At 39.6% G+C, this 26,933-nt stretch overlaps 1 protein-coding gene across 3 annotated transcripts in view; it reads left to right on the plus strand.

Moving 5' to 3' along the window:
• MYOM1 (myomesin 1) overlaps positions 1–26,933 on the plus strand; it is a 68,249-nt gene that overhangs the window by 21,196 nt on the left and 20,120 nt on the right. For 2 of the 3 annotated variants that reach the window (XM_033080539.1, XM_033080521.1), the window contains exons 9-24: positions 502–663; positions 3,524–3,665; positions 5,730–5,929; positions 7,527–7,583; positions 7,952–8,076; positions 9,622–9,805; positions 10,805–10,979; positions 12,677–12,798; positions 13,720–14,046; positions 15,611–15,807; positions 16,574–16,700; positions 17,425–17,609; positions 18,358–18,472; positions 23,014–23,170; positions 24,007–24,113; positions 24,237–24,281. In XM_033080539.1, the coding sequence (XP_032936430.1) occupies positions 502–663; positions 3,524–3,665; positions 5,730–5,929; positions 7,527–7,583; positions 7,952–8,076; positions 9,622–9,805; positions 10,805–10,979; positions 12,677–12,798; positions 13,720–14,046; positions 15,611–15,807; positions 16,574–16,700; positions 17,425–17,609; positions 18,358–18,472; positions 23,014–23,170; positions 24,007–24,113; positions 24,237–24,281 (2,427 nt within the window). The remainder of the gene's footprint in view (positions 1–501; positions 664–3,523; positions 3,666–5,729; positions 5,930–7,526; positions 7,584–7,951; positions 8,077–9,621; positions 9,806–10,804; positions 10,980–12,676; positions 12,799–13,719; positions 14,047–15,610; positions 15,808–16,573; positions 16,701–17,424; positions 17,610–18,357; positions 18,473–23,013; positions 23,171–24,006; positions 24,114–24,236; positions 24,282–26,933) is intronic. The other variant, XM_033080529.1, reaches the window with a different exon arrangement.

The following is a 26,933-nucleotide window of genomic DNA, read 5'->3' on the forward strand; positions in this document are numbered from 1 at the left end:
ATGATTTGATCATCACTTTCTCAGGTTTTCCAATGAAAATATTTTCTCTTTTTCAACTAGAATTGCTTCATAATTTAGCATTTTGACGTGAAACCACAGAAAACTGACAAAGCACTGTGAAAATGTCTTCTAGGGATTTTTTATTTCTTAAAAAAAATTAAATTAGAAACATTTTTATCAGAGCCAACACCTATGTGGCCCATTTATAGAGCTCATTTACTATTTATTTATTTATTTATACACCAGGATATGTTTTAAGTAGTTGCACAGTGTTCTGTAACAGCTGATAAAGAACTATTGCTTTCTGAAGTAATGCTTTGAAATCAAAGTTGTCATGAGAGTAGAATTAGATGTTATTTATGACTATCTTCAAAGACAGAATGTTGTCAATAAGAGTGGTCTCTCTTGTACTTCTAATCTATCCCAATATATTGTCTGTATTCAGAACCTGTTCCTCAGTAGATCCTGCTGGTTGTCATCATGAACTTCTGTAATTCCTAGGTGTTCTTATTACGCCATCCAAATGGGTCCAGATGCAGTGGAGTGGGGAGAGAGCTTCTTTAACCCTGACTCATGCAAACAAGGAAGATGAAGGTCTGTACACGCTCCGAGTGGCGATGGGAGAGTACTATGAAGAGTACAGTGGTTATGTCTTTGTTCGAGGTAGGATATTGTCTTGTGCACAAAACTCACTAGAGAGCTGAGGAAAATGTGGTGGCAAAATCAGTCCCAGATATTTGAGGTGCTTCCCCGCCTGCCCCACCCCCATAACAATAAAATAATAATTTTGTATTAATAGAATCTAGAAATGTACATTTCAGTTGTTATCTCTGGAAATAATCCATGCATGTGTCAGGCTTTGGTGTCATGAGCCTGAAGACTTCTAAACTCCACTGACATTCTGAGGAGGAAATTTAGGGTATTATAGAGCGCTGAACATCAGTCATAAGGAGGAAAAATCCACATAATAAGTTACAAATGCTTTTTTGTAACCATCCCACTGCTAGCTAAACTGCACTGTTTTTATCAAGATTTTCTGTGCAGTTTGAGGGGTTCTACCACACACTGAAGGAAAAAATACAGTGGACAGAAACACAAAGATCTGTACCTGGAGAAGGATAATCTCCTGCAGCAGAATAGACTGGTGTCTGTCTGGAGAGCTGCTTTTCAGGAAGGATCCTGGTGGACCAGGGTAAACATGTGCCCTTGTCAAAAAGACAGTGGCATCCCAGGCTGCATTAGGAAAAGCACTGCCAGCAGGCTGAGGTGATCCTTGACACCTACTCAGCACTGGTCAGGCTCATCTAGAATGCTAGATCCAGTTCTGGGATCCCACATAAAAAAGAGACACAGGCTCACTGAAGTGAGGCCACTGAAGGGATGTGAAGGTGGCTTACAGCTTGGAGCATCGTTCATATGAGGAAAGGCGGAGAAAGCTGGGACTGTTCAGCCTGGAAAAGAGAGATCATGGGAGGAGTTTATCCATTTGTACCTGATGGAGGGGAGGAATGGAATAGACTGTGGAGTCCTAATCCTTGGAGACACCCAAAACCTGATTTGACATGGCCCTGGGCAACCAGCTCTCACAGACTCTGCTTTGAGCCAAGGGCTAAACTAGGCAATATTTGGAGCTGTCTGCCAATCTCAGCCACCATGTGAATTTTCTGAAGTAATGCAGCGAAGAATAGAATTAAAATGCGTTTTTGTGAGGGTTGTTTGCTTGTACCATCAAAAACTTCATTGAATATCCACTGAGAATTATTTCTTTAAAAGGAGCCATGGCTACCATGTTGTGGGCTGGTTCTATATCTCTCCCAGCTGCTAAAAACAGCTGAAGTGTGTAATCCCAATTCAAAAGGCTCTGGAAATTCTTGGCTCTGAGACCGTGCCCAGAATGGCTCCTTGTTGCCAAGTCCAGCAGAACTGTGTAAGGTAACAACCTGCCGAGAAAATACAGCTGAAGCAGTTTTTATCACCTGAAGAAACAGCCTATTTAAATGATGTGACAAGAAATAGGACTTGTCTTTCTTTATTTTCATTTTTACTTTATTTTCATTTTATTATGCTGCCATATATGTAAGTCATCACCCTCAACCCTATTACATCTTCTGCAACACAGGTGTGACCTGACTGAACCCACCACCCCTAGTATCTTCCTAGTCAATGAGTGTGTTCATCAAATTCTATCTGCATTAATTATATTCTATATTCCTATTTAAATGGTCCCCCACAATCTTGGTTGGCTACTGTATTCCTCATTACTCCTCCTAAACTGTAGCCAAATTTGCTTTAAATGACAGCTCTGGTATTTAAGCTGGAGCAGTTGTCTTTTTGTGAGCAGTTGTCTTTTTGTGTCACACACAGAAATCAGTGTATCAATGTAAGGGAGGCTCATAATGTTACATGTTCAGATGGGTTTGGAGAGCATGCGTGACTCCTCTGCCACGGTTACAGGTCATCATTTGCCAGCAAGCCATCAGGGATGAAATCCTAGCCTCCTGGAGGCTGATCAGCCTCTTTTTTTTTTTTTTTTTTTTTTTTTTTTGGAAAACTACTGTTTTACTTAATGAAACATATTAAATACTCTAATAAGGCATTTTTTCATGAAAGTCAAAATCATGAGAAATTTGGATTACTGTATATTGTAAAACAAAAATCCATAATGCCTCAAAACATTAAACCTTTCTGAGAACTCAGGTTTATATGGAATGTCTGAAGAGTATCTATTAGCAGGTTTTTTTTAATTCGGGTATATACGTCTTAGGTCTTCTTTTGAAGTAGCTCACAATAACATATTGATGTTATTCTTCAGAGAAACAACATTTCTTATTTTAAAGTCTTTCACAGAATCCTCCTGCAAAGGTTATTTTTCTCTACATGAAAATTGCACCATCTCACAAGTCAGACTCTTTGTAAACAATCAAAATTCCCCAGTGCCCAGCACTGTGCTCTATTTTTCAAGGATTTAGATAAGACATGTCCAGAAGCTGATGCAGGAGTCAAGGCCCTTTCACACCAGCATTTGTGGTAAACACTTGAAAGGAACAATACACTTATCTTTATGAAGTTTCTATTCCACAGTGATAATGTATGTGTGGTATAACTAAACTTCAAAAGGTTTTGGTACCTTTGCAGGTCACAGCCAGCCAAAATTAAACCATGAAGGACTGTGAGTGGAGATGAGATATTTATTTTAGTATTATATCCAGTGGGTGAATACTTTTGATTCAACTATTGCCTGGCTTCCCAGTTTTCAGTTCAACAATGTCTCTTGCAGCTCCCTAACCAGAATGTATGGTACTAATTCTGTTTAAAATGTCTAGGTGAATTGCATTTACAGTATGCTGCAACATATGAAACATTTGTAAATGTTGCAAAGAAAAGTCAAAACCTAGAAAAACACTAGCAATATAAAATCAAATACTTTTTTGAAGCTGGTAGGAGCACAATTTTGTCCTTAAAGATTAATAATTGTGAAAGAACTGTGGCTCACATTTGCAAACACATTTCACCATCCTCATAGATGCTGATGCTGAAATCCCTGGAGCCCCTGGTGCACCACTGGATGTGCAGTGCTTAGATGCCAACAAAGATTATGTCATTGTCTCCTGGAAGCAACCTGCTGTCGATGGAGGAAACCCCATCCTTGGGTATTTTATTGACAGGTCAGTGAGTGTTCTGGACTGGAGAATTCGCTTTGCTGCTCATTCCAACTCAAAACACTAAAGGCACATTAATGAGATAAAACAGTAGTTTGTTATTTTTATTTTCACTTTTGTTGCTGGCCAGAAGAAAATTAATTTTTGGTTTTTTTGGTGGGTTTTTTTTTGTTGGGTTTTCGGGGATTTTTTGGGGTTTTTTTTCTTTTTTATTTTTTCTTTGTTTGGATTGGCTTGGCCTGATCTAACTTTCATGGAAATAATCACATCTTGCTTCATTTAATTGCATAGAAAGGATTCTGTGAGATCTGCACAGCTCAGCCCTTGCTTCTTCCTCTAAGGCTTGAGAGCCCTCAGGATTTTGTAAGCTTGGTAGTTCTTGCAGCTGTGGCTCCTTCAGTACCAGGGCTCTCTTGCCTCTCTCCTAATAGTTACTATGTAATTGGATTTCTTTCCCAAATGCTGTTATTCCAGCTCTTACATTCACAAGCTTCAAGGAAAAAAAATTTAAAAATATGAAAACTTTATGTGTTACACACAGTGGCAGGATCCTAGAAGCCTGTGATTTAAGAAATTAAGTCAGTGTTTTGAGACTTGCAGTGATTTTCAGTGCTGGTAATATTTGTTTGATTTCAGTAATAGAATTCATCATATGAGGTTCCTCTGGCCATATTCAAATGCACGTAAAAAACACCCAAACATATATATATATGCCATTATATTATGCCTTTGAATATACATAAAGTATATATCAGTAAAAAAAGGGTATTGATTTGTGAAATAAATCTAACATTCAAATATAACTTTACTGTTTTGATAGCTTTTGAAGACCAGTCACTGCTGTAACTATGTTCTGTTAGTTCTAAGCTATGGCTCTTTAGCATTAACTTAAAAATTCTATACAAAAACAGGACTAGACTCTGAACAATAATATCTCATTTTAAAACTAGGTTATGGAGGTATGTTAGCACTGAGAGTAACTGCATGAGAAATGGCTTTTTGCTTTATCTGTTGTGTTCACCTTGTTTATTCTTCATTTGCTCCCAAAATCAAAGCTGTGTTACTGCTCTCCAGTGTTGGATCCCACCAAAGGTATTTAGGGACCCAAATATTCAGCCAGGCTATCCCCAACTGCCTTGTGGAGTCGAGGGGGTGGCTTGAGCAGGACTGGTCTGTGCTAATGGTAGAAGCAAAGCTTGGGCATCCTTTACCCCAAGCAGACACAAGAACCACAAAACCACCCTGAGTGGGATGGTAACATTTCTCAGGAGAGGTTCTTGCATGGACCAAGAAATCTGGGTAGGAACTGTAACCTTCTCTTTGGCAGACATCTCACCAGATAGTCTCTTCCAAGCTGAAATGCCATGTTGCTGGATACAGGAAAGCCATCACCACAAGCTTCTCTGGCCTCCCTGAGCTGTGGCTGCTGGTCATATCTTCCTTGTGCCATAAACCAGCCTCCTGATATGTGTGAGGCTTCACTGCTGTGGGACCAGCAGCACCACACTGGCTCCTGTCACTGTAGGGACTGCAGCCAGCACACCACAGGCTCCCCTGGGAGGGGTCTGGTCTCTGAAGCAGGGCCTGACTGAGTGCCTGACTTTGACCCCATTCACAGCTCAGAACTCACTGTGGGGGTCCCAGAACCCGCTGTGGGGTCTCTGCACCCCATGAAGCCCAGCATTTTGTGGGATGTCCATTGTGCAGGAACGATGAAGTAGTGTCCTGTCCCTCTGGCGACTGAAAGGGATGGATATTTCCTGTCCCTTCAAGTAAGCTGACACTCCCCAAGCATACTTCGGAGGGTTTAAACAGTGAAGTGAGTCTGCTCTTATCCCTTTTTCAGTTCTGGAAAGAAGGGGTGCAGCTGTGAGGGATTTAGTGCATGCCCAGCTGGTACTTCAGCCTTGGTGCAGCTGCTTTGATGTCACCAGTGCACAATTCTGCCGGGGAAACTGGTGCGGACCAGCCAATGAGCACGGACAGATGGTGAAGCTGCAAAGGCGTGCAGGGGCCCTGAGTTCATGTTTTTCCCTTCCCAGCATTGCTCTTGCTGTTTGTGTTTTTCAGGTGTGAGGTTGGCACCTCCCACTGGACCCAGTGCAATGAGAATCCCGTGAAGTTTGCTCGTTTTCCTGTCACTGGTCTGATTGAAGGCCGTTCCTATATTTTCCGAGTCCGAGCTGTGAACAAAGCTGGTGTCAGCCTGCCATCCCGAGTGTCAGAGCCTGTGGCTGCTCTGGATCCTGCTGACAGAGCCAGGCTTAGAAGTAAGATGTGCTTTTTACAAGGTTGCATGAGAGGTTTAAGAAGTCACAACTCACTTTAAAAAAAAATTTATGACCATCAACTCATAAGCCTTCAAAATCCCACTAGAGGGAGCAATGCAAAACCAAAATATTTTTTGGAGACAGCTTTGCCAAGAAGAAATCATCTCAGTGCTCTTTGCACTAAGTGTTCTATCTGCTGAAATGGCTTTGGCTGACTACAGTGTTATGCTCCAAACTTGCAGGAAGTGGGGAAAAAGGCACAAGAGAGTTTAATTGCCTGGAGAGACTTGCTTTTGTTCAGGCAACAAAACAGCTGAACAGATCCTGTGAATAGTCTCTCTCTGAGCCACAGACAAGGGTGGCTGACTCTGTGCTCATGTGACAATCCAAGCCTTGCAATAACCTCAGAACAGCTCCAGGACAGCCCAACAGATCCCAAGCTCTCTGCTTTAGGGCTAGCATTTTACAAGTCACGGGCGTTTCTGCTGTGGTCTCACAATGGCTCAGACATTTTGCTTCCAAACCCACCTCTCTATGCATATGGCATAATCATATGCATAAAATAAATTTCTACTTCTATTCAAAATCTGTTTCTACATGTTTCTGAAGTTTTACAGTTTGAAGTGGTCCAATGTGAAGGGGTATTGTACTCAAAGCTGCAGTGCTCCCACGGTCCCAGATCGTATGAGCTACTGGGTATAGTGCTGCAGCCAGATGATCTAGGTTTCCATTCAAGATAAAACAAAAGGCTGGAGGAAGGAGATTTGGCACTGCCAAGAAACATTACACTCAGTCAGACATGTGAAATCCTAAGCCTGGGGTCTTCTCAATGGCCAGCATGGGAGCTGTCACAGGACGAGAAGTCTGGGTTTGGTGGCCTATTCCTGGTATGTCTTCCTCCTATCCCTCATAATCTTTTCTTCCCACGTGCTCCCTCTCTTCCTTCTATCATCTGCAAAACAGGTCAGCCAATGTAAGGTGAACAACCTGGAGATGAACACAAAAAATTGTGTCTGAAAGTGCACTGACCTGGTTGAAAGCTTCATAACTCCAATAGTGTGATAACATATTGGTTACTCAGAGAGACACTCAAATTTATCAAGTGGACATGCTGACTCAGGCTGAGCTGTTACTGTTTGTGACTGTGACCCATGATTTAGAAGCTGGTAATATGAGAGAAAGTGGTTAAAAAGAGACAAGATGCAGCCTGCAGGAATTCAGCTGTTCCTTTAATAAGTGAGCTGTTAAACCAAAGGAATAGAGGATGGAAAATAAAGCTGAAACTAATTCTCTGAAAATGATGAGCTGAGTGAACCAAATACCTCTGCTTGTCACCTAGGAGACTTCAGTGACATTTCATGAAGGAATAGATGATTCAGTGGATTAAGTTTTCTAGCTGTGTTAAATGCTGAGCTGCTCTCGATAGTCAAGCTGGTAAGCTTACAACTAGCTTGGGTAACTAGCTTGCTACATGAGCAACAGCCACAACATTAACCAAAAGTGGAGCTCGTGGGGATCTTGCAATTGTTAGTTTTGAGCCATGAAAGAGTCGGTTTTCTCATTGTTCTCATTGTGCTATCTCTGGCATTTGTTTCAGGTCACCCTTCTGCTCCTTGGACTGGACAGATTATTGTGACTGAGGAAGAACCTGCAGGTAAACACAGCCCTTTTGCCTACAAATGTCTAATGTGAAGCTGGTTGAGTAATTAGGAAAACTCTGAGTGAGTTCAGTGGACTTTGGCACACACCCAAAGTTTGTTCTGAGAGTCACTTGACCGTGAATAACTCAACAACTTTTTGAGGAGAAGTTTCATTATTCAGGACCTAATGAAATCTTGCTTAGAATTAAAAGAAGGAAATTAAACCACATTATTTAGAAGACTTTTAATGCTACATTTAAAAAATGAAAAATTATGTGCTGAGGTATATTGATACTTTTATTTTTTAATTGTGATGCTAATTCTGATACAAAAAGGAAGAATTAAATCCAAGTTGCCTTTCCTATTCTTCCCTGTCCTTCAGAGGGTGTTGTTCCTGGTCCTCCCACAGACCTCCAGGTTATTGAGGCCACCAAGAACTATGTTGTGCTTAGCTGGAAACCTCCTGGACAGCGGGGTCATGAGGGTATCATGTACTTTGTGGAAAAGGTAAAATTGGACAACATCAGAATCATGCTGTGGCAATATTTTACATTTGTTTTGTCATCTCTTCTGGACCTCTGGTTACCTTCATTTCTGTCTGAGACTTGCAAATTAGGGCAAGGACTAGAATTTCATCAAGATAACTGATAAACTGGGAATAAAAGAAAAATGGGAAATAGGAAAGTAGATGAAGAATGTGTCATACACAGTAATATTCTTCTTGAATTGTGTCACTGACCTACCCAGAGTAGACAGAACAAAACTCCTTCTATAATGTTAAAGCACAGAGCAGTCACATGCTTACATATATGCATATATATATGATACATGTTTATTTTTATGTATATGCATCTCATATATATAAAAAATATACATATATTTTTATATATATATAGATATGCCATTACATATATATATAATTTGTATAAATGGAGCTTGTCTGGCAGGAGAGATTGTTAATATTTTGGATGGAAGAATTTTGCAAGAGTTTCTTGTCAACAGCACTTTATATTCCAGCTGCCTTTTCATGTTTATCCTCTGCATTAACTTTCTGTTTGCTCTACCAACTCAACAAAGATCACAAAATTTATTTTCTGATCTCCTAGAACAGAATCAGTTTTAATTTCAGTGTTCTGCTTTCCTGAGGTGTTTTTGCATGGCTGCTAGCCTAGAAAATTCTTCACACCATCACTCTTTCTACTTGCATCTCTTGGCTCATAAACTTTCTTATCAATGTTTTTTCCTATCAGTCTACAGGTGTCATCAAAGGAGACATAAATGTCTTCCCATTATGTTTTTTCCATCTCTTATACAAAATCTCATCTAAATAAATGAGTTTCACTTAGCAACAGCCTTAGAGAGGATGAATACATGAATTTTGAGTTTCCATATAAGAAAGCTTTTAAATAACCAATTGCATGCTGAGTACTCAGCACTAATGTCACATAGTAAGATGAGAATTTGAATCCCTCAGAAACAAGAGCCATTTCTTGAAATTATACTTAATGTAAATCAAAGCAAAAAATTAATCACTAGTATTAGTAGTATAAGTGATCATGGTATGTAGAATTTCTAGCCACAGAAGTAAAAACAATTCACAACTTAATTGCAAATGCTATTTTTTTTCTGGAAAATGAGGGTCAAATTCTGAAAGTCATCCTAAAAACACGGAGTGGCACATGAGCATGTAGGAGCAAAGTGGTAATGTTAGGCTTTTGCTCATAGCATAATGCTGAATATCTACAAAACTCATTTTGAAAGTGGTACAGACTGGGTGCAGTTAATAAGGTCACTTCCTTGCAGTGGAGAGGGTTTAGCTCTGTTATATTAAAATCAGTAAACTTTTATGTATGTTCTCTGGAGTAAGTGAACATCTGGCAGATTCATAAGCTTTGAAATAGCTTACTCTGTGGAAGGGTCCAAAGAAGGGATGTGTCTCCCCATCCTCCACAGCAGACATGAATTCAGTGGTCCAGGGAGAAAGCCTTGCTGAGTGGGACCCTCAGCCTTCAGGTTCTTCTGTTCTAAATGTGGTTTTGGGTTTGACTGCAGTGTGTTGCTGGCACAGAGGACTGGCAAAGGGTGAACACCGAGATCCCTGTGAAGTCTCCTCGCTTTGCAGTTTTTGATTTGTCTGAAGGCAAATCCTACTGCTTCCGAGTTCGCTGCTGCAATTCAGCTGGAATTGGTGAACCCTCAGAAGCAACTGAAGCCACTGTAGTGGATGACAAACTTGGTAAGCATGTGGTCCTGTCTGTTAAATTACCTCCACGGTAACTTCTCACTTTGTGATGTAATTGTTTTGTCTGCATGCAGGTAGCTGCCAAAAAAATAATTTAACTATGAAAAGCAGTCAGCAATTTATTCCCTTTAACTAAAATAGTTTTTGTTTGGGTTGTTCAGCCTTTAATGTAGTCAAGTGACAGATGCAAACCAAGGAAATTAAGCTGCAAATAACAATGCCAAGAACTGCAAAGACTGCAAATAGCAAAAGAAAATGAAAACTCAAGGAAGTACAAAAATGTTTTGTTTTACTTAGAGTCTTTATTGAAAATAAGCCCAGACATCAGCAGAGTCTAACCTTCCTTGTTTGCCAAATTAAACAAAAGTGAAGAATATAATACTTACATGGAAGCAGAGACTATTTTCACTGGAAGAGAAGCCAAGATATTCAATACAGTAAGTCGTCAGTAGCTACGCCTACATTACCAATTTGTTTCCAAAGACCAATGCAGATTTCAATCCAATTCCCAAATGATCTCTGTTCACTTCATATTGACTTCTCAGATCATTTGGATGTGCATGAAATACATTTTTTAAGAAGTGTAAAATGTCTCTTCTTCAAAAACCTGGTACTTAACAGAAGCCTTGGTTTCTCGCTTATCCTGTGGACTACACAAGATCTTCAATGTGCACCTAGTGCATTTTCTCTTTTAGAAAGCTCCAAATCACATCTCTGGTGCAAATATTCAGCACGATGGGATAAACTAAATATGATTTTAAAGAAATACACTGAATCTGAGGCAATATAGAAGTGAAGAACCTCACCACCAAAGGCTTGAGCCTACTGATCCTGTCCTGTCCTGACAGATCACTTAATTTAAATCAGAGTAGTTTTTTTAAGTTTAAATCTGTACAAGTCACTCTAGTACAATCAAGAATAGAATTTAATGCTTATTTTATTTGTAAGTTTTAACTGGCAGGCCACTAATTTATTTCTGCTTCTCTCCCATAGATATTCCCAAAGCTCCTGGCCGTATTATGCCAACTAGGAATACAGATACCTCAGTTGTTGTCACTTGGACAGAGCCCCCAGATGCCAAGGAGCTGGTTGGGTACTACATTGAGTCAAGTGTGGAAGGATCTGGTCGTTGGGAACCGTGCAACAACAATCCAGTGAAAGGCACAAGGTGATTAATCTCCAACCATGGCAATTATGGTCACCAATGTCGGATATATTGGATATATGTGCTTTCCAGCCAGTGGTAGTAGTAGAGCTAATCTCTCTGTGCCAGCCAGCAGGCTGGAATCCCTCTTGCATGTGAAGCTCATAAGAAGTTGTAAAAACATATTTCCAACTGTGAGTTATGTCCAAAGAGAAATTATAATCAACATTATATTAGAAACAATTAGTCAGGGGGAAGAAACAGGGACATTGCTAATGAAGAAAAGAGAAGCAGCTTGCTACTTCTAGCTCTTGTACAGCCTATCAGTTTGATGAAAAACAGGGCATTGAGGAATGACTGAAGTTACAAATGTGGAAAATTAAATGGTATAATGTTTGGAAGCAAAGAGCTTTGGTTTGGAAGACTGCTCTAAACATTTCTGAACTGTGTATCTGAACTGTCAGGAGGACATGTGGACTATATCCCACTAAAAATATTACTTTCTGACTGCATATTGTATTGTTTTCTGACCGTAATTATTAAGAAATTAATGAACACTCTTAAATATTGGGTACAAACCCACATTTCTTACCAATATGAAGCTTGGTCTCCAATCAGAAAAAATAATCAAGATTTAAAACTTCCTGAGATAAATCAGATTTAGTTTCATTTGAATAAGTATGTAATCTTCAGAGTCTAAAGGAGAAAGTTCAGAACTTTTTCCTCAAGTGGAATGATGTCAATACAGAAGTAGTCCTCGCTTGTTTTGACTGATTCTGCTTGTTTGTACTTGCTATCTGTGACAGCTCTTACTACAATAATTTAGACTCTGCTAAATACTCCTGGACCAGCTTTGCTGTTTAGAAGGGCATTGTGAATGTTTAGTATATCAGAAGTACCTAAAACCTCACTTGGTTGAACACAGACACAACAATTTCCTTTATGTATTCTCTTGTGCATTTATATTGCATTTATATTTGTGTGTGCCATTATTACATCCTTTTATATCTATTTCTATGAGTTATATTGTAGCTACATTGAAAGTAGGTGAACTTTCATGCTCTTTGCATGTTTTAAAATATGAAATGTGATGTTTCATCACCATAGAAATAAAAATATAGTTCTGAGTTACTATCTGTTGTGATATAAGTACACTGCACAGGTGTTTCTTTCCCTGCATTTTCAGTCAGTGTGATATAATGTATGATGCAGTCAGGCACAGGCAGTGAAGTACAAAAATAATTTAGCTCCTGTACAATACCCTGTAATTTTTCCAAATTTGCAATTTTTCATTTATGATTGGAAGGGATTTATGGGAACCTGTGTTACATGTGTCTTTTACTTGTGTTGTAAAAATATCCCACAAGAAGCAAATATAGACCTTACCTGTGCAGATTGTCACATTTCTCTGTTAGGAAGTATGGATTTTACATACTGGCAGAAGTGAGGTAGACCCTGTGGTAACACAGAAACTTGTGTAGTCTCAAGAAGAAAAGAGTGTTGAAATAGGGCATCTTAAAAGAGATGAGTTTAGACATTTTTGTGTGAATGAGGTGCCCAGATTCTGCATTCTCTGACCTTCATATAAGTAACTGGGGTCATGCTTTGTTGTGTTTTAGAAACCAGAATAAATATCATGGAAGAAATGCTTTCTTTTCCCCCTTAAAACTTTTCTTTTCTCCATAATACTTTCTAAATATTCTTTGACTGGTTTGTTTTAGATTCATTTGCCATGGGCTCAGCAATGGTGAGAAGTACATTTTCAGAGTCAGAGCTGTGAATGCAGCGGGACTCAGTGAATTTTCACAGGAATCAGAGCCTATAGAGGTGAAAGCAGCCATTGGTAAGATATTTTCCATTGCCCCTTTCAATGGTAATTAATTAGGCAAATATGTTCTCAGCAATTATTAGTAATTAATTAATTGTTTTGTTTCACAATGTTGTCTGCAAATAATAGTTTATACATAGATTCTATAGCCTCACAGACACAGTTTCACACTCACTGCACTCTTGCAGACTGTTCACCTTCACCATCCAGTTTTCTTCATGTATTTCTTGTGAACCACTGTATGAGAGCACTGCCAAGTTCACTCAATAGGTATCCTGGAAAATGGGAATGTCATTCTGATTCTATAATCTGGTATATCACCTGTAATGCACACCATCCTATATACAGTCACTTCCTAAGAAATTTGTTTCCATGGCTAAACCTAATAGTGCAATGTGTCATGTGTAAACCTTCTATACCCTGTGTGCTCTCCCTTTGCTGATGGATTGTTTCTGTTTGCCACTGCCTGAACTAATCCATAAAGATTAATGAGATCACTGGACTAGAATAAATTGTATACCTGCACCACCCTCACTCTATTTGTATTGAAGCTGTGTACCTCTCAACCTTAGAGCAGAGATGTGGCCTTGGGCAATTTTGTGAGATTGAATTGACAGGATCAGAAATGTGACCTGGAAGATCTAATACTAAAATAGTTGTAGCAAAGTAAGAATGCTATTAAATTTACATCTTTTGTTTGCTGCTCTGAATACTAGACATTGTTTTTTAAGAAGCATTATTTGTGAGCAGGATGAGAGGTACTCTATGCACTTCAAATTCTCTTGAATTCAAGCTTAACATTTTGTACGTAAACAGTGATTTGTCATACTTCGGCTGTATTGTTCAGTGCATGCATTTCTTAACTCTGTTGCCTAAATGAAGAAAAAAGAATGTGTTCTAAATCCAAATGTCTTTGCTGTTTTCTGGCAATTATAGGGGGAGGATTGCTTCCCGGTGTGTGTCCTGAACTGAGTGGTAAAGCTGCTGGACTAACAGACCGCACTACCAGCTGGGAAGGCATGCATGAGTCCTCCCAGCCTATCTTTGACACTGATGCTTTGCTAAATTGCAATGCTAAATTTAATAGAGAGACACTGCCCAGTAGCTGTGGCAAACTGGGGAGTACAGGAGACAGTAACACGAGAGAAATGGTTAAGGACGCTGTCACATCTGCACCACAAAAAGTTGCTGCTAAGCAGGCAAGTAAGTCTCGACCCAAGGATCTCTTGACAGTGGAAAAAGTTACAAAGAATAAAGATACAGGTGAGAATTAATGAAATAAATAGATTTTGCTGCTTTGGTAGGTCCACTTCAGACTGCTGTACTTCTGTCCAACTGTGCCACAAGTGGACGTGCTCTACAGTGATGCATCTTCTATCAAACCCATTAATTATGTGCTCAACTCTCCATTAAGATCATTATGCATGTAATGGTATTTAGAGATCACTTACAAACTTAGTGGTTAATGAAAGTGAAACATATTAATATGGTTAGTAATTTAATGGCTTGTTTGACTGCATATTAATATATCCAAGGTGATATATAATTTCTAAAACACTTTAGTAATTTATTAGGAATCTGGTTACCTGTTCTCTGGGTTATATGTATGTGTGGGAAGGAAACAAAATCTGATTATGATGGTAAGCATGAAAATCTGTTAGGAAATACAAAGATCCTTTGTGGATTTTAGCCTAAGCTACATCTTACCTGCTGACACACTGTGCTAATGAATGTTGTCTATCTCTGACTAATAGTGATACGTAAGGAAGAAAACCTATCAAGTTACAAGCAAATGCACAAAATCATGTTTTAAATTTCAGTGCCTAAACACCCATTTTGCCTAAGAAATGTTGGCTTGAATTTCATTTAAGTCCTGGTACCTGGCCAGAGAGCTAGGTACCTCTGAAGTGAGACACAAAATGTTGAACAGAAACAAATTAGGAGCATCTGGGCCTAGCTGACACCAATATAAAACATTACACACAAAAGGAAACATATATGATGTGGAATTTCCATCAGGGGCACAAGTAAGGCTTTTCACTGGTATGTTACATATTGGATGTGGGCAAGCATTTTCCTACTAGATACAGAAGAAATATAAGAAAGTGGGTTGGGATGAAGTGCATGATTTCTGTATTGTTTAAAAAAAAATAATCTAAGAAGGAGGATTATGCCACATATTTTTAAATGTAAGTTCCAGTAGCAGACATATTCCATTTCTGGTCATACTGCAGTGCCTATGATCACTCTACCTTCCATTAAGGTAAGATCACATGATGGGTGCAATGATAGAATTTGCACAGTGTATAAATTTAAAAGAAAAAAAGAAACAGATAAAGGCAATTCTTGGGAGGAAAGAATGTGAGACTAATTTTTTTTTTTAAAGTAAACTGCAATGAACATTGTGAAAAGGGGTTTGCTTTCTGCAAAAAAAAAACCAAAAAAACAAAAAACAAAAACTAAATCATTGCATCTCTAATTTTTTTCCTTTTCCTGCAATGTAAGTCTTAGTTCCTCATTTTTCACAGAGTAGAGTGAGTCCTGATCACTTGCATCAGAGCTGCAATTGCAACACATTCTTTTGCTATGTATCAGCCTGCTTTTCAAAAACAGGGGATCCTGAAACTAATTCCTATGTTGTTTGGACTTTGCATTTGGTTTGTGGAAGCTTTTATCCTGCATTTCTTATTCCAGTTCCAGAAACTTCCCTTGAGCACATAAATATTGTCCTAACTAGGAAGCACAGGGTAGGAGCCGCCAGGATACGGTAAGTGAAAGCAAGCCTGAAATCTTGCCTCCTACTTACGTGTTATTCACACTGAAACAGCTGCTCCATCTCCACCTTACGACATCGTGGTGCTCGAGAGTGTTCGTGACTCCATGGTGCTGGGATGGAAACAACCTGAAGCCATTGGTGGAACTGAAATTACCGGCTACTACGTGAACTATAGGGAAGTGATTGATGGAGTTCCTGGGAAGTGGAAGGAGGCCAACATTAAGGCTGTTACTGAGAGGGCATACAGGGTAAGAGGCTAACTCCAGTTATTGCTGGGGGAGCAGGCAGTATTTTCAAATCAAATCTCAAAGATGGGTTGGGATGAGTTATGATTCAGTGTACAGATAACTGTTCAGAGGGTTTTAATTCCATGAGGGTAAATTTAAACTTATTAAACTTCTATTAAACTTCTCTGCAAAATTGTTTGTACACTCATTTGTTAGTCTGGCACTGACTGTCATCTGTAAGTTCATTGACATAGTCTTATATTTTGTAATTTAGGCCCTCACAATAAATGGAATTCCTACTGGCTTGGTGGACATATCCCAGTGCTTGCTGGTGCTGAAACTAGCTCTGTGACAACTGCTTCTTGTGATCAGTTCTTGACCCAATTCAGAGACAGTGCTAGCCACAGCCTTGTTGAGCTGCTTTAGAAATGAAAAGCAATGCCAAGACTGAGTTTCACCCCACTGTGAGGACAACTCTTGCCTTAAGTGAACTTGCTCCGTACCACGAGACAGACTAAGATGATTGTTAAGCAATCCCCTGTTTCCTCCCTGGCTACTAAAGTGTCTATCAATAGGAAAAGGGGGTTGCAATTTGAGCGTGCTAAGACCACTCACATGTGCTCCATCAATGATCAGAGAAAAAGCCAAAATAATTATCACGTTAAGATGCCAATAATGCTTCCCTCTTCAGGCACACTTCAGGCTCATGTTTTCAACAATTGTCATTGTGACTTTCTTCTGAAGTCCTAATCCAAAGTTAACAGGTACCATCTTATTGATCCTGCAGATCCAAGACCTGAAGGAAAACATGGTGTACCAGTTCCAGGTGGCTGCTGCTAACCTGGCAGGGGTTGGAGCACCCTCTAAACCCAGCAAGCCCTTCAAGTGTGAAGAGTGGACCATTGCTGTGCCTGGTAGGATCCTGAGTGGGACACAGCCCAGGGGTGCTCTGGGACTGATTATCTAATGCAGGAATTTTGCAGGGGAGTCAACAGGACACTGAAGTTCATGGCCAGGCTTGAATCATCAGCACTTTGATTTAGTACCATTGCAATGATGCCTTACATAATCCCTGTTTAAGTGAACATTTTACAAGCAGCTTCTTTAGTTTTCTTTATCTTTCCTTCTATGTTTCTCTACAGCGTCTGGCACTTTGCTTTCTAGTTTAAGTGCTAGACATAAATACCTGTCTAAGGTACAAGGCAGAGAAGAATGGGGTCCTGTATCCCTTGTCTAAATCTATCACTACAAGGCCAGATACTTGACCTTTTAACGTTCATTGAAATGAAAGAAAACAACCTCCGCTGACTTCAGTGGACTTTAGACTAGTCCTTGAAGCAGCACATTAGCTTAATAATTAACTTATTTCCCCGAATTTGGGGGTCATCTGTGCATTTAGTAAGCTCATGAATATTTGATCAAGATACCAATCTCAACCAATTAGATTGTGTTTTGGGTTAGTCTTTTTAATTGGCATGGGTTGTGTTTACACTGGGTTTAGGTATGATAGAGAGGATCTAAATGTTACATGAATTCGGTGTACAGTTCTGGGTTCTGTCTGGTTTTGGTTCTGGAGTCTTATGCATTGGTCCGTTTGGGATTTATTTTGACACCACAATCCCAACTTTTACATTTCAGGGCCACCCCATGATGTCAAATGCACAGAAGTTAGGAAGGACTCTCTGGTGTTACTGTGGAAGGAACCAGTTTATTCTGGTCGTAGTCCCATAGTTGGTTATTACGTTGATATGAAGGAAACTGAAGCAAAGGAAGAACACTGGAGAAGTGTCAATGAGAAACCCCTTCAGAAGAAATACTTGAAGGTAAATAATTGAAGATTCAAATACTGGCATAGCAGCAAAACCTTGGGGAAGTCAGACTTTGATAGCATCATCCTGTGCTGATCATGACTCCAGTTAAAGGAACACTCAGTAGGCCATATGATACATAATTTCATGGAATGGATTCTAAATAAGTGATCAGCAGTATCTCAGTTCTGGAGATAAGTCTGAAGTAGGTTGGCTATTTTTATGCTTTTCAGAATATTTGAAAGACAACTCATTTGAAAGTGTGATCCTTTCATATATGCTTTAAAAAGAATATCCCCAGGTGATATAATGTCAGTATAATTCCTCAAATCACTGCAATTAAATCTGTGATATTAAATTCCCTCTTGGTTTCTAAATAGGTGTGGCTGGCACTTATTACCCTGATAATTTAATTTTTTCAAGCCAGCATTTATCTGCAGTAAAAGACTATGATGTTTCAGAGGTCAATGTACACGGGTTAAAAACATCCTGTTCCAAAAACAGTGCTCCTTTTGCTAAGAAATCAATGACAGCAGTGACTCTCCCTGAACATTAACTATGCACACGAGGAAGGAGCAAATCACACAGGTCATGTCATGTCACTCTGGAATTGAATAAAAAAAATAAAAAAAAGAGAACTGGAAAAGAAACAAAACAAGAAATTAAATAGAATTGTCAAATATCCAGACTGATCTTAGTAAGTGTGAAATTAAAATCATTGTTTTGCAACACATCACTACATACATATATTTGGTTCCTCCAGATAGGTGGCCTGACACAAGGTGTGAGCTACGTGTTTCGTGTGCGGGCAACAAACCAGGCTGGCGTTGGGAAACCATCAGATGTCACAGATGCTGTCATAGCAGAAACACGACCAGGTTCGTTAGAAACACTTCCTCTTTGTCGTCATATTTACACAGGTTCTTGTTTGTGCTGTGACCTTACCTGCAGGCAACATGCCAAGAATCTGATCCTTCTCAAGTCAAGCTTTTTTATGAAGCAAGATATGAGTTGAGGGCCATATCTTAATTTCATTGTCTGGTATATTTTAAGGTCAGAACAGATTTTCTTATCATAACTACAGATTCAGGAATATAAAGAAACAATAAAATTGTAAGGTGTGTATGTCTCTACAGGTAGGTGCATAAGTAGAGGACCAGATAAGATCAGCTCAATGAAACAATGTTACAGATGTAAATTTTGTTTTTCCTGTATTAACCAATTGTTAATGAACCAATTGTTCATGCTTTATCATTCTCCTTTTCTTATATAACATGCCTCAGGAAAAGATAAAAGAAACAACATTTTTTCTCTTGGTCTTTAAAAGAAAGGCTTTAAAACCACAGCAAAGTAATTTTGGAGACCACTTTCAGCAGGAATTCAAGTGCAACTCTTTGTTGGAGTCATCCTTGAAGGCTGGCTCCAGTGTATCTGTAGGACCAGCAAGAAACACAGGAACCAGTGCAGAGGCAGCATCTCCATACCTGGAAATTTGGAACTTCACAAAACCCCTGGGGTTTATTTAGCTGTACAAGTAAAATAGGTGACTGCTCAGAGACAGATAACACCTTTTTGTCACCAAGCCCCCAACAGAAAACACAAGCATGGACTTGTGGCTTCCTCATCTACAGACTGTTTTAGAAGTGCAGAGTCCTACAAGGTGCAAAAATGAAATCCCAGATATTTTTTAAAAATTTAGTATAAGGTTAGTATGATGTAAGAAAGTACAGGGGTTCAACTCAACCTTGATCCATCATACATCCTCTTCTCCTCTGACATTTCCTTCCTACACCTGCAAACTTCACTCCCCTGGGATCCTTTCCCAGTTTCTGACCCCCAGGTTCATTTCTACATCCTCCTGTTCAGCTCTCGCAGATGCCCAATTGTTATGACCAGGGCAGCAAAAATTCTAACAAGTATTGAGTTAGACCTCAAGTGAGGCTGTAAGTCAAGAAAGCCTGAAAAAGGAGATCTTAAGCTGGGGGTGTAAGAGAACTGGAAAACTCAGAGTAGGGAGACTGGGGTGACTGCTATTAAGCTGGGATGGGAAAAAGGAACTGGAAGGAGTAGTTGGTCAGTTGAAAGCATGAAAGATTGGGATACAAGGACAAAAAGAAGGTAAGTAATTGTGTGAGTAAGAAGTGTTTGAAACAGGATCTTCGAAAAATACAGGAAACATGATTTCAGAGCTATAAGCTGCTGATGCATCAGGGCTATTTCTATCACCTGCAAGCAGAGTAAGGCAAACCTTAAAAATGTATTCCTGAAAACAGCTATATATAGCAGTCACTTCTAAAAAGATAATTAAGCCACTATTAATACTAAACTTTTGGCTTTGTTAATCTGTTTTAATTGAGGGTTAATATCTGTGTGTCATACTTCTGATAATATGTGACAATAACACTCTTCAGGTGTCCTAAATAAAGGATTGGCCATGTTTCTACAATTGAAGAAAAAAAATATGAACAAACTCTTGTGAAGATGACCAACATGACCAAAACAAATTGTACACTATTTTCAAAACAAATTGTACACTATTTTCAGTGTTCCTTCAAAGGAGGTGAACTTGAGCAGAACATTTGTTTTATGGACCTCATCATTAGAGAAGGGAGGTCCATAGGTATGACGTCTGAGGGATCACCAGAAAGTGAGGATTTAGCCCAGTGAACACTCAGGGAAACTGAAAATTACTTACGTGGACAAATCTACTTGACCCATATTTTGAGCTGAGATCTGCTGATACAGAATCCACCAAACTAAGCTTCTTAAAGGTATTAAGAAAAGACAAAAACTTACTAAAAACAATTCTTTCATAAAACAGCCTCTTGAGCAGGCTTCCACCTTTCTCACTCTAACCACAAAAATGTCAAGAACAATCACCTAGTTTTTAAAAAATTACCACAGATATTTTGGTGCTGCCCAATAAATCATGCCTCCATTACCATCTTGGATAGAGACAAAATATTGTCAGGACTCTCTAGATAGTTCTTGCTGGAATGATACTTTTGATGAATGTGTAAAATTGCAAGACAACGGAGATTTCTGATCAAAGAAAATAAGCAAAATAATATCCTGGATGAAAATACCTGCTTTCATACAGCGGGTACCAGTTGTGTTTATCTAAACAAATGTGTAAATATAATGATTCAATACTTTGTATCCACTTTGTTTTCTTTGAAAACCGTGTTTAATTTGTACAGTTATCTTCCAAAATTAAATGAAAAATCCCAACCATGAAAACAAATACTAATCCAGGCTACTTTTGATCTGTAGCTTTGGCTTTTGACAAAAGCACTTCAGTTTATGTGGATCTTGCAAGAAACAAGAGAAATCTAAGAGCAGACTGCAACTCTTCCACATTGCTGCCCTTAGTCCTTGTTTGTCTTGATACAAAACAAAATTAGATTATGGGCTTGCACCAGCCACTTGAGAAGGGCCTGAACCTCAGAAATTGAGGAAACTCTGTCCCATTCTACTTTTCTGATTGGCTGTATTCAAAATTATGCCATTACTTCTAGTGTGTAGAAGATGTCTGCTTTATGTTCTTTCTTTCAATGCAAAAAAATGCTCAGATAAATGGAGATGTGCTATGGCATCTAAGTATTTTATTTCTTACTGTGACTCTAAGAGAAGCTCTGGATGATATGTTGAAACTACCAAGCTGCCTAGAGGAAGAAAATTAAGACTGCTAGTACTATAGCAGCCTCTTTGGTTCCACTTTGCAGGATAGGTGGAGTGAGGTCTTCAAATGTGGTTGGTAAATAATTTTTTTTTTAAACAATTTTTTTTTACTCATATAAATATTAGAGGTAAATTCCATCATTACTTCTGGAAATAAATGCTATACATCGTTACCATAATGAGAATGCTTTAAAAATGTAAAAGATTCTATTGTTCAAATCACCCTTACAGCTGTAATTCTTTCCATGTCACATAAAGTGCCATCAAAAGATTAATGGACTAATGACCTAGAGGAAACTAAACACTAATGAAATTTCAAGTGATGAATTTTGCATATAATAAATTAAATTATAACAAAAAAATTGCAAATACACTGTTGCCTAGTAAAATATTTGTAGGTCTCAGATTTCATTTATCACATATTGGTAATTAATGTGCTTCTCTTCTGCAAGGGCTGGTACATAACAGTACCAAAATGGGAATATTAATCTCATCTTTCATTAAACGCTTGTGGCAAAGTGTGAAGACTAAGAAAGCTGTGTGTACACAGATTGTCATGACAGGAGCTGCCTGCAGTGCTGGAAAAGACGTGTATAGTATTAGGATGATGAAACACAGAAATCTTCTACTATGCTTGAGAGTCACTAAGAAATATGCTGAAAATAAAACATTTAATCTTAGTGTCAGGAATAAGGCTCTTGTCTTTAAATACAATACTTTGTGGAGCAAGTGTGTCATTAGTATTCTGGGCAGCCCAGAATTGTCTTAGGCCAAGTAATAGGACATGAGTGCCCTATTCAGATGCGAGATCCAGCTCAAAGCAGTTCAGAAAAGAAGGCTGGATGTTCTCCAGCACCTCTCAGTGCACATGCTCTCCCTGACATTCTCAGACAAGTTGTTGAAATGAGCATTAATGCCACAGATGACTAGGTTGCTCAAATCCCAGATGAAATTCCCTCAGCTCCACTGGGGTGTGAGGGAGCAGAACAGAGGCACCTTCATGTTGCTGACCCAGGATTCACCCCCAAGGCCTTTTAAAGGACAAACTGGGTCACCCTATCCAGCTCAACGACTGAAGGTACTGGCAAGACTGGGTGGGTGACTTAAGCAGCTAATTGCAAATATTCACTCCCTTTGTGGGACCAGGATTAATGGTGCAGACGGCAGCAGGGCTGGATGCCAAGCACAGCAATTAAACCAACCTCCCTGAGCAAAGCCAGTGTCACCAAAAATGTGTCTCAGTCACAAATGTGGGCTGCTGGGGCAACCCGACTGTTTCCTCTTCTTCACCTCTTCAAATGCTCACATTTGCATGTTATTCCCTGTATAGCACTTACCCTATTAGAGAATAGGAAATCCATGCTGTATAATGAAAGCTCTAACTACTCCTTACCATTGAAAATATTGCTATTCAATAGCTCAGACATTTAGTGGATTTAGAGTCTCGCTTTTGTTCCTCCTTCAGGCTTTTTCATAGCAAATATTGCAACTCTCATGCATGCTTTGATGCTTAGATTCACACATAAATCAGTTGATTTATGATGTGCTTTAACCTGTGGATTAGAAAAAGAACTGTTCTTGTGAATCAAAGACCAGGGATATCAGTGAGTGCAGCAGTTTATGTTCTAGCTGAGAAAATGGCAAGGATCTGCTTAATCCCCTCTCTGAATGATATCCATAGAAAATTGTTTGCTGACTTCTCTGAGAAACTGAAAATGCCTTGTTCTTGCTCTTTAAGGAACCAAGGAAGTGGTGGTTGATGTAGATGACAATGGAGTAATTTCCTTGAACTTTGAATGTGATCAGATGTCTCCAGATTCTAAGTTCGTTTGGTCCAAGAATTATGAACCAATTCAGGACGATCCTCGACTGAACATTGATACCAAAGGCGGAAAGTAAGACCCTCAGGGGTAGCAATAGTCTCGTGTTTGAGAGATCTAGACTGTCACAGAAATCCATCCTTTTAATGTGTGACCTCAGGAAGAGTTATAACTGCCTTTGTTACTTGATGGTTTCTTCCTGAGAATGCTGTTCTCCAGTAAATCCATACTCAGACCATTTGGAAATTGTAGCTTACACAGAATGAGTCAAACCTCCTCTGTAGGCACTTTAGTGATGTTTAGGCATGGGGAGATAAAATCTGTGCTCTATCACCTTATAACCTGACAAGGCAAATTATTATTGCTATTATTATTATTATTATTATTATTCCTATTCCCATTCCTATTATTTTGGATCTCCAAATAATAAAATGATCTTGCAAAATGCTTTTGCCCCGTTACACAGCTGTAATCTTTGGAACTGCTGCAGTAAGCAAGGTTTTCTCATGACAGCGTCACCATGGCCTGATTTAGTAACTTATATAATGTTTCCAAGCCTACTGTGTTTCTTCAGGCTTTCCCCAGAGGAAGACAAGGTGAATGCACAGGTTCAGCCCATGAAAGGCCTGTGTGCTGTCCTAGTGATAGAAGCCATATAGAAAGAAACAGTGGCCCACCACACTCATGGTGCTGCCAGGGTCATCAAAGACCTGACAACATACCCCTTTCCTTTTGGTGCCATTACCATTTGTACCACACATGGTAGGACTTACTCTGATTTTATAGGTGACAGTTCAGTCAGAACAAAACCTAACACAAGGGTATTTGTATCTGGTATTATAGACAGAAAGGAGGAGTTTGGTTCAGATGGATTTCACCTTTTCATCACAATGCTTTTTTTAATCTTACAGGTCCAAACTTTCCTTTAAGGATCTTGGAGAAGATGATTTGGGAATTTACTCTTGTATTGTTACAGACACCGATGGAGTTTCATCAAGCTACACAATTGATGAGGAAGGTAGACACAATGCCTGCTAAGCATGCCTAGTTTGCTTTCACATCTGTTTTTCCCTGCTGCTGTGTCTCTTAGATCCAAAAGGCATGCACACACCTCATATTACTTCTTTTATGTCTTTTGCAGAAATGAAACGCCTGCTTGCTCTGAGCCATGAACGCCAATTCCCAAGTAAGTGAATCAATCATGTCTGTAGGGGAAAGCTTTGCATGCAGCAGGGTATCACAAGCCTGATCTAGTTGAAGGTGTCCCTGCCTATAGCAGGGGGCTTGGACTAGATGGCCTTTGAAGGTCCCTTGCAACCCAAACCATCCTATGTATTTATGATCACAGAGACCAGGTAAGGAGGTCGCTATAGTAATTTCAAGTGAAAGTGGGTTTGGAATGAAAAATAAAGATCCTTTTTGTTTTCTCTCCCTCTTTCAGTACATTTGTATATTACTGTTGTTCTTCCCAAACTATTGCAGGCTACTGCAATAAGTCTGTGTAACAGCTGGAAAATAAACATCATATTGGCTTTGCTTCTTCTGCAGAACAGGCTTTAATACTTATTCAGCATGCTTGACCTGATTTGAAAATCAGAATTGGAAATTTTTCTCCAACAGAAGTTAACATAAGTTAAATTTAAGGTTAACAAATTTGGCAAGTGTAGTAAATTCAGCTCTAATGATCTATATGTACAGAATTTTCCTGCTGAAATTAATTCTCTCCCTCTTTCTTGGAACATTTGACAAAATTTGAACATGCTTTCTGCTCTTGGGATGATATTTTTGTCAATTCCACAGACATTTATGATGTCATGGTAGTAGCACGATTTGGTTTTTTTTTTTTTTTTTTAATATTACTTGAATAAATGGGGGGAAAATAATATTGGACTACATAATGAATCTTAATGCACACAATGAGACCTAAACCTGGCCTCATCTTCTCCCACTATATTCCCTTCTTTTTCATTCCAGGCACTAAAACTCTTGCCCGCATTCTAAAATCTTCATCTTAGTGCGTGCACTGCTGGCACCTCTTCCAACTCAGCCCACATCACACCTCTCAGCCCAGCCAATCCTTGGCTACAGAAATGGCCTCTCTTTTTGCCTACATCATCTCTCTCATTTCCTTCATTGTCTTTTTCTCATCCACTCTTCTCAACATACTGTGTCACCTCTTGATAGCTTAATGACAGCCCAAATAAGCCCTTGTTTACTCCTGCTCCTCCCAATTATCTCCTCCTAATTATATTTTCACACTAGAAGTCAGTCATCACAAAACCTTGCTGCTGTTGCATGACCTCACTTGCCCTGACCCTTCCATGCTTTGTGTTCACTACCAGCTTCATAAAACAAGCTCCTCAGGACACAGATCATACCAACTTTTTTGCACTGTATTAGGTAAAAGCACACACATAGCTGTGCATGAGCTTCGAGAAGGCACAGGCAGAAAACGGAGATCACTGCAGAAAGTATCCTTAGGGAGGAAACTGTCTCTCATGCTTTGGCCACTCTGGGCCCTTGTGTACGCTTCAAGAAAAATGAATATTACAACTAGGGGTTGATATTCAGCTGTTTGTGCTTCTGAGCCGCAATTAATGGAACTTCTGCTTAGAAACACATGCAGCCAGTAACTCCATGGGCAAACGGATTGCTTGAGTAAGAGCCTTTCAGAACACAACCACCTGTGGGTATACAACAGTGTGTTGGTATGAGGTAAAAAGAAACTCTTCCAACTGCTCAATTTAGCAACTGCCCGAGGACTGCCTGTCAAGTGCTGCCAGTAATTTGTGATGCTATACATACAGGATGTAAAACCACTGGAAAATGCCTAAAATAGCAATTGGTGCTTATGGAACTATTTTAAATAAGACTTTTGCTCATGGCAGACTGTAAGGCAAATTTGTCCAGTTCCTTTAGGCTGAGAAGTGATCAGGCTTTTCTCTAAAAAAGAATCTTCTTGCATCCTTTCAGCCATTTATTTAGCAGCTGCTGAAATACTTTCTTCTCTTCCATGTTAGACTAAGATATTCTTAGTTAATAACAGGCAAGCCAAGTGGGGGTTTAAAATTGCTGTAGAGCTGACAGTGAGACAAAAGCAGTGCAGCCTGATGTCTATTCACACTCCCACTTGCTTCCTGTAGCATTTCAGTTGCTTTGTTTTAAGAAATTATGCAAGCCCTGAGATTCCTTCTGTTTCTTACACCCAAAGTGATGTGCTGGGTGAGGAAGGCTCACATGGACCATTCTCACAGCAGGGACACACTTCCATGTGTCTTTGCCCCACATCCTCATGGCAACGCTGCTCTTCCAGGCTCCAGGCATTTCCCTCTCTGGTTAAGCATGTGCCTTTTCCATAACTCTCTTTGTTTCCCTGTGGCTGTTGCCTCACCTCCCAGGAGCTTTTGTCAGAGGCAGACTCTGTGCCACTCGGTCACTAAAAGCACCCATGTGGGTGTGGGGTGTGGGAGGAAGGATGAGCATGGCAAAAGAAGAGCTGAGGAGTCCTCACCCCCCAGCTCTGTTTGGCAGTGGGGTGGGATGGCAGCTGTGCTCCAGAAGGCACCCCAGTCATTTGGAACAGTGCAAACAGAAAGATGAGAGAAATCAGACACCATGGTCCCAGTTGTCTCCTGCTGCGGCTGAGCTCTGCAGACACCGAGCTAAAGAAGCCAGCCTGCCCTGGGAGGTGTGTCTTTACCACCAGACTATATCATCATGTGTTTTGCAACGTGTTTGTGCACTGTCCTCAGCCATTCCATGCTACACCCTAGCAGGGCAGAGCAGTGCAGACTTTACACTACTGAGAAAGTAGAGCCTGGGGGAGAGTTCACACACA

This window comes from Catharus ustulatus, chromosome 1, assembly GCF_009819885.2.
Source record: "Catharus ustulatus isolate bCatUst1 chromosome 1, bCatUst1.pri.v2, whole genome shotgun sequence".
Lineage (NCBI taxonomy): Eukaryota > Metazoa > Chordata > Aves > Passeriformes > Turdidae > Catharus > Catharus ustulatus.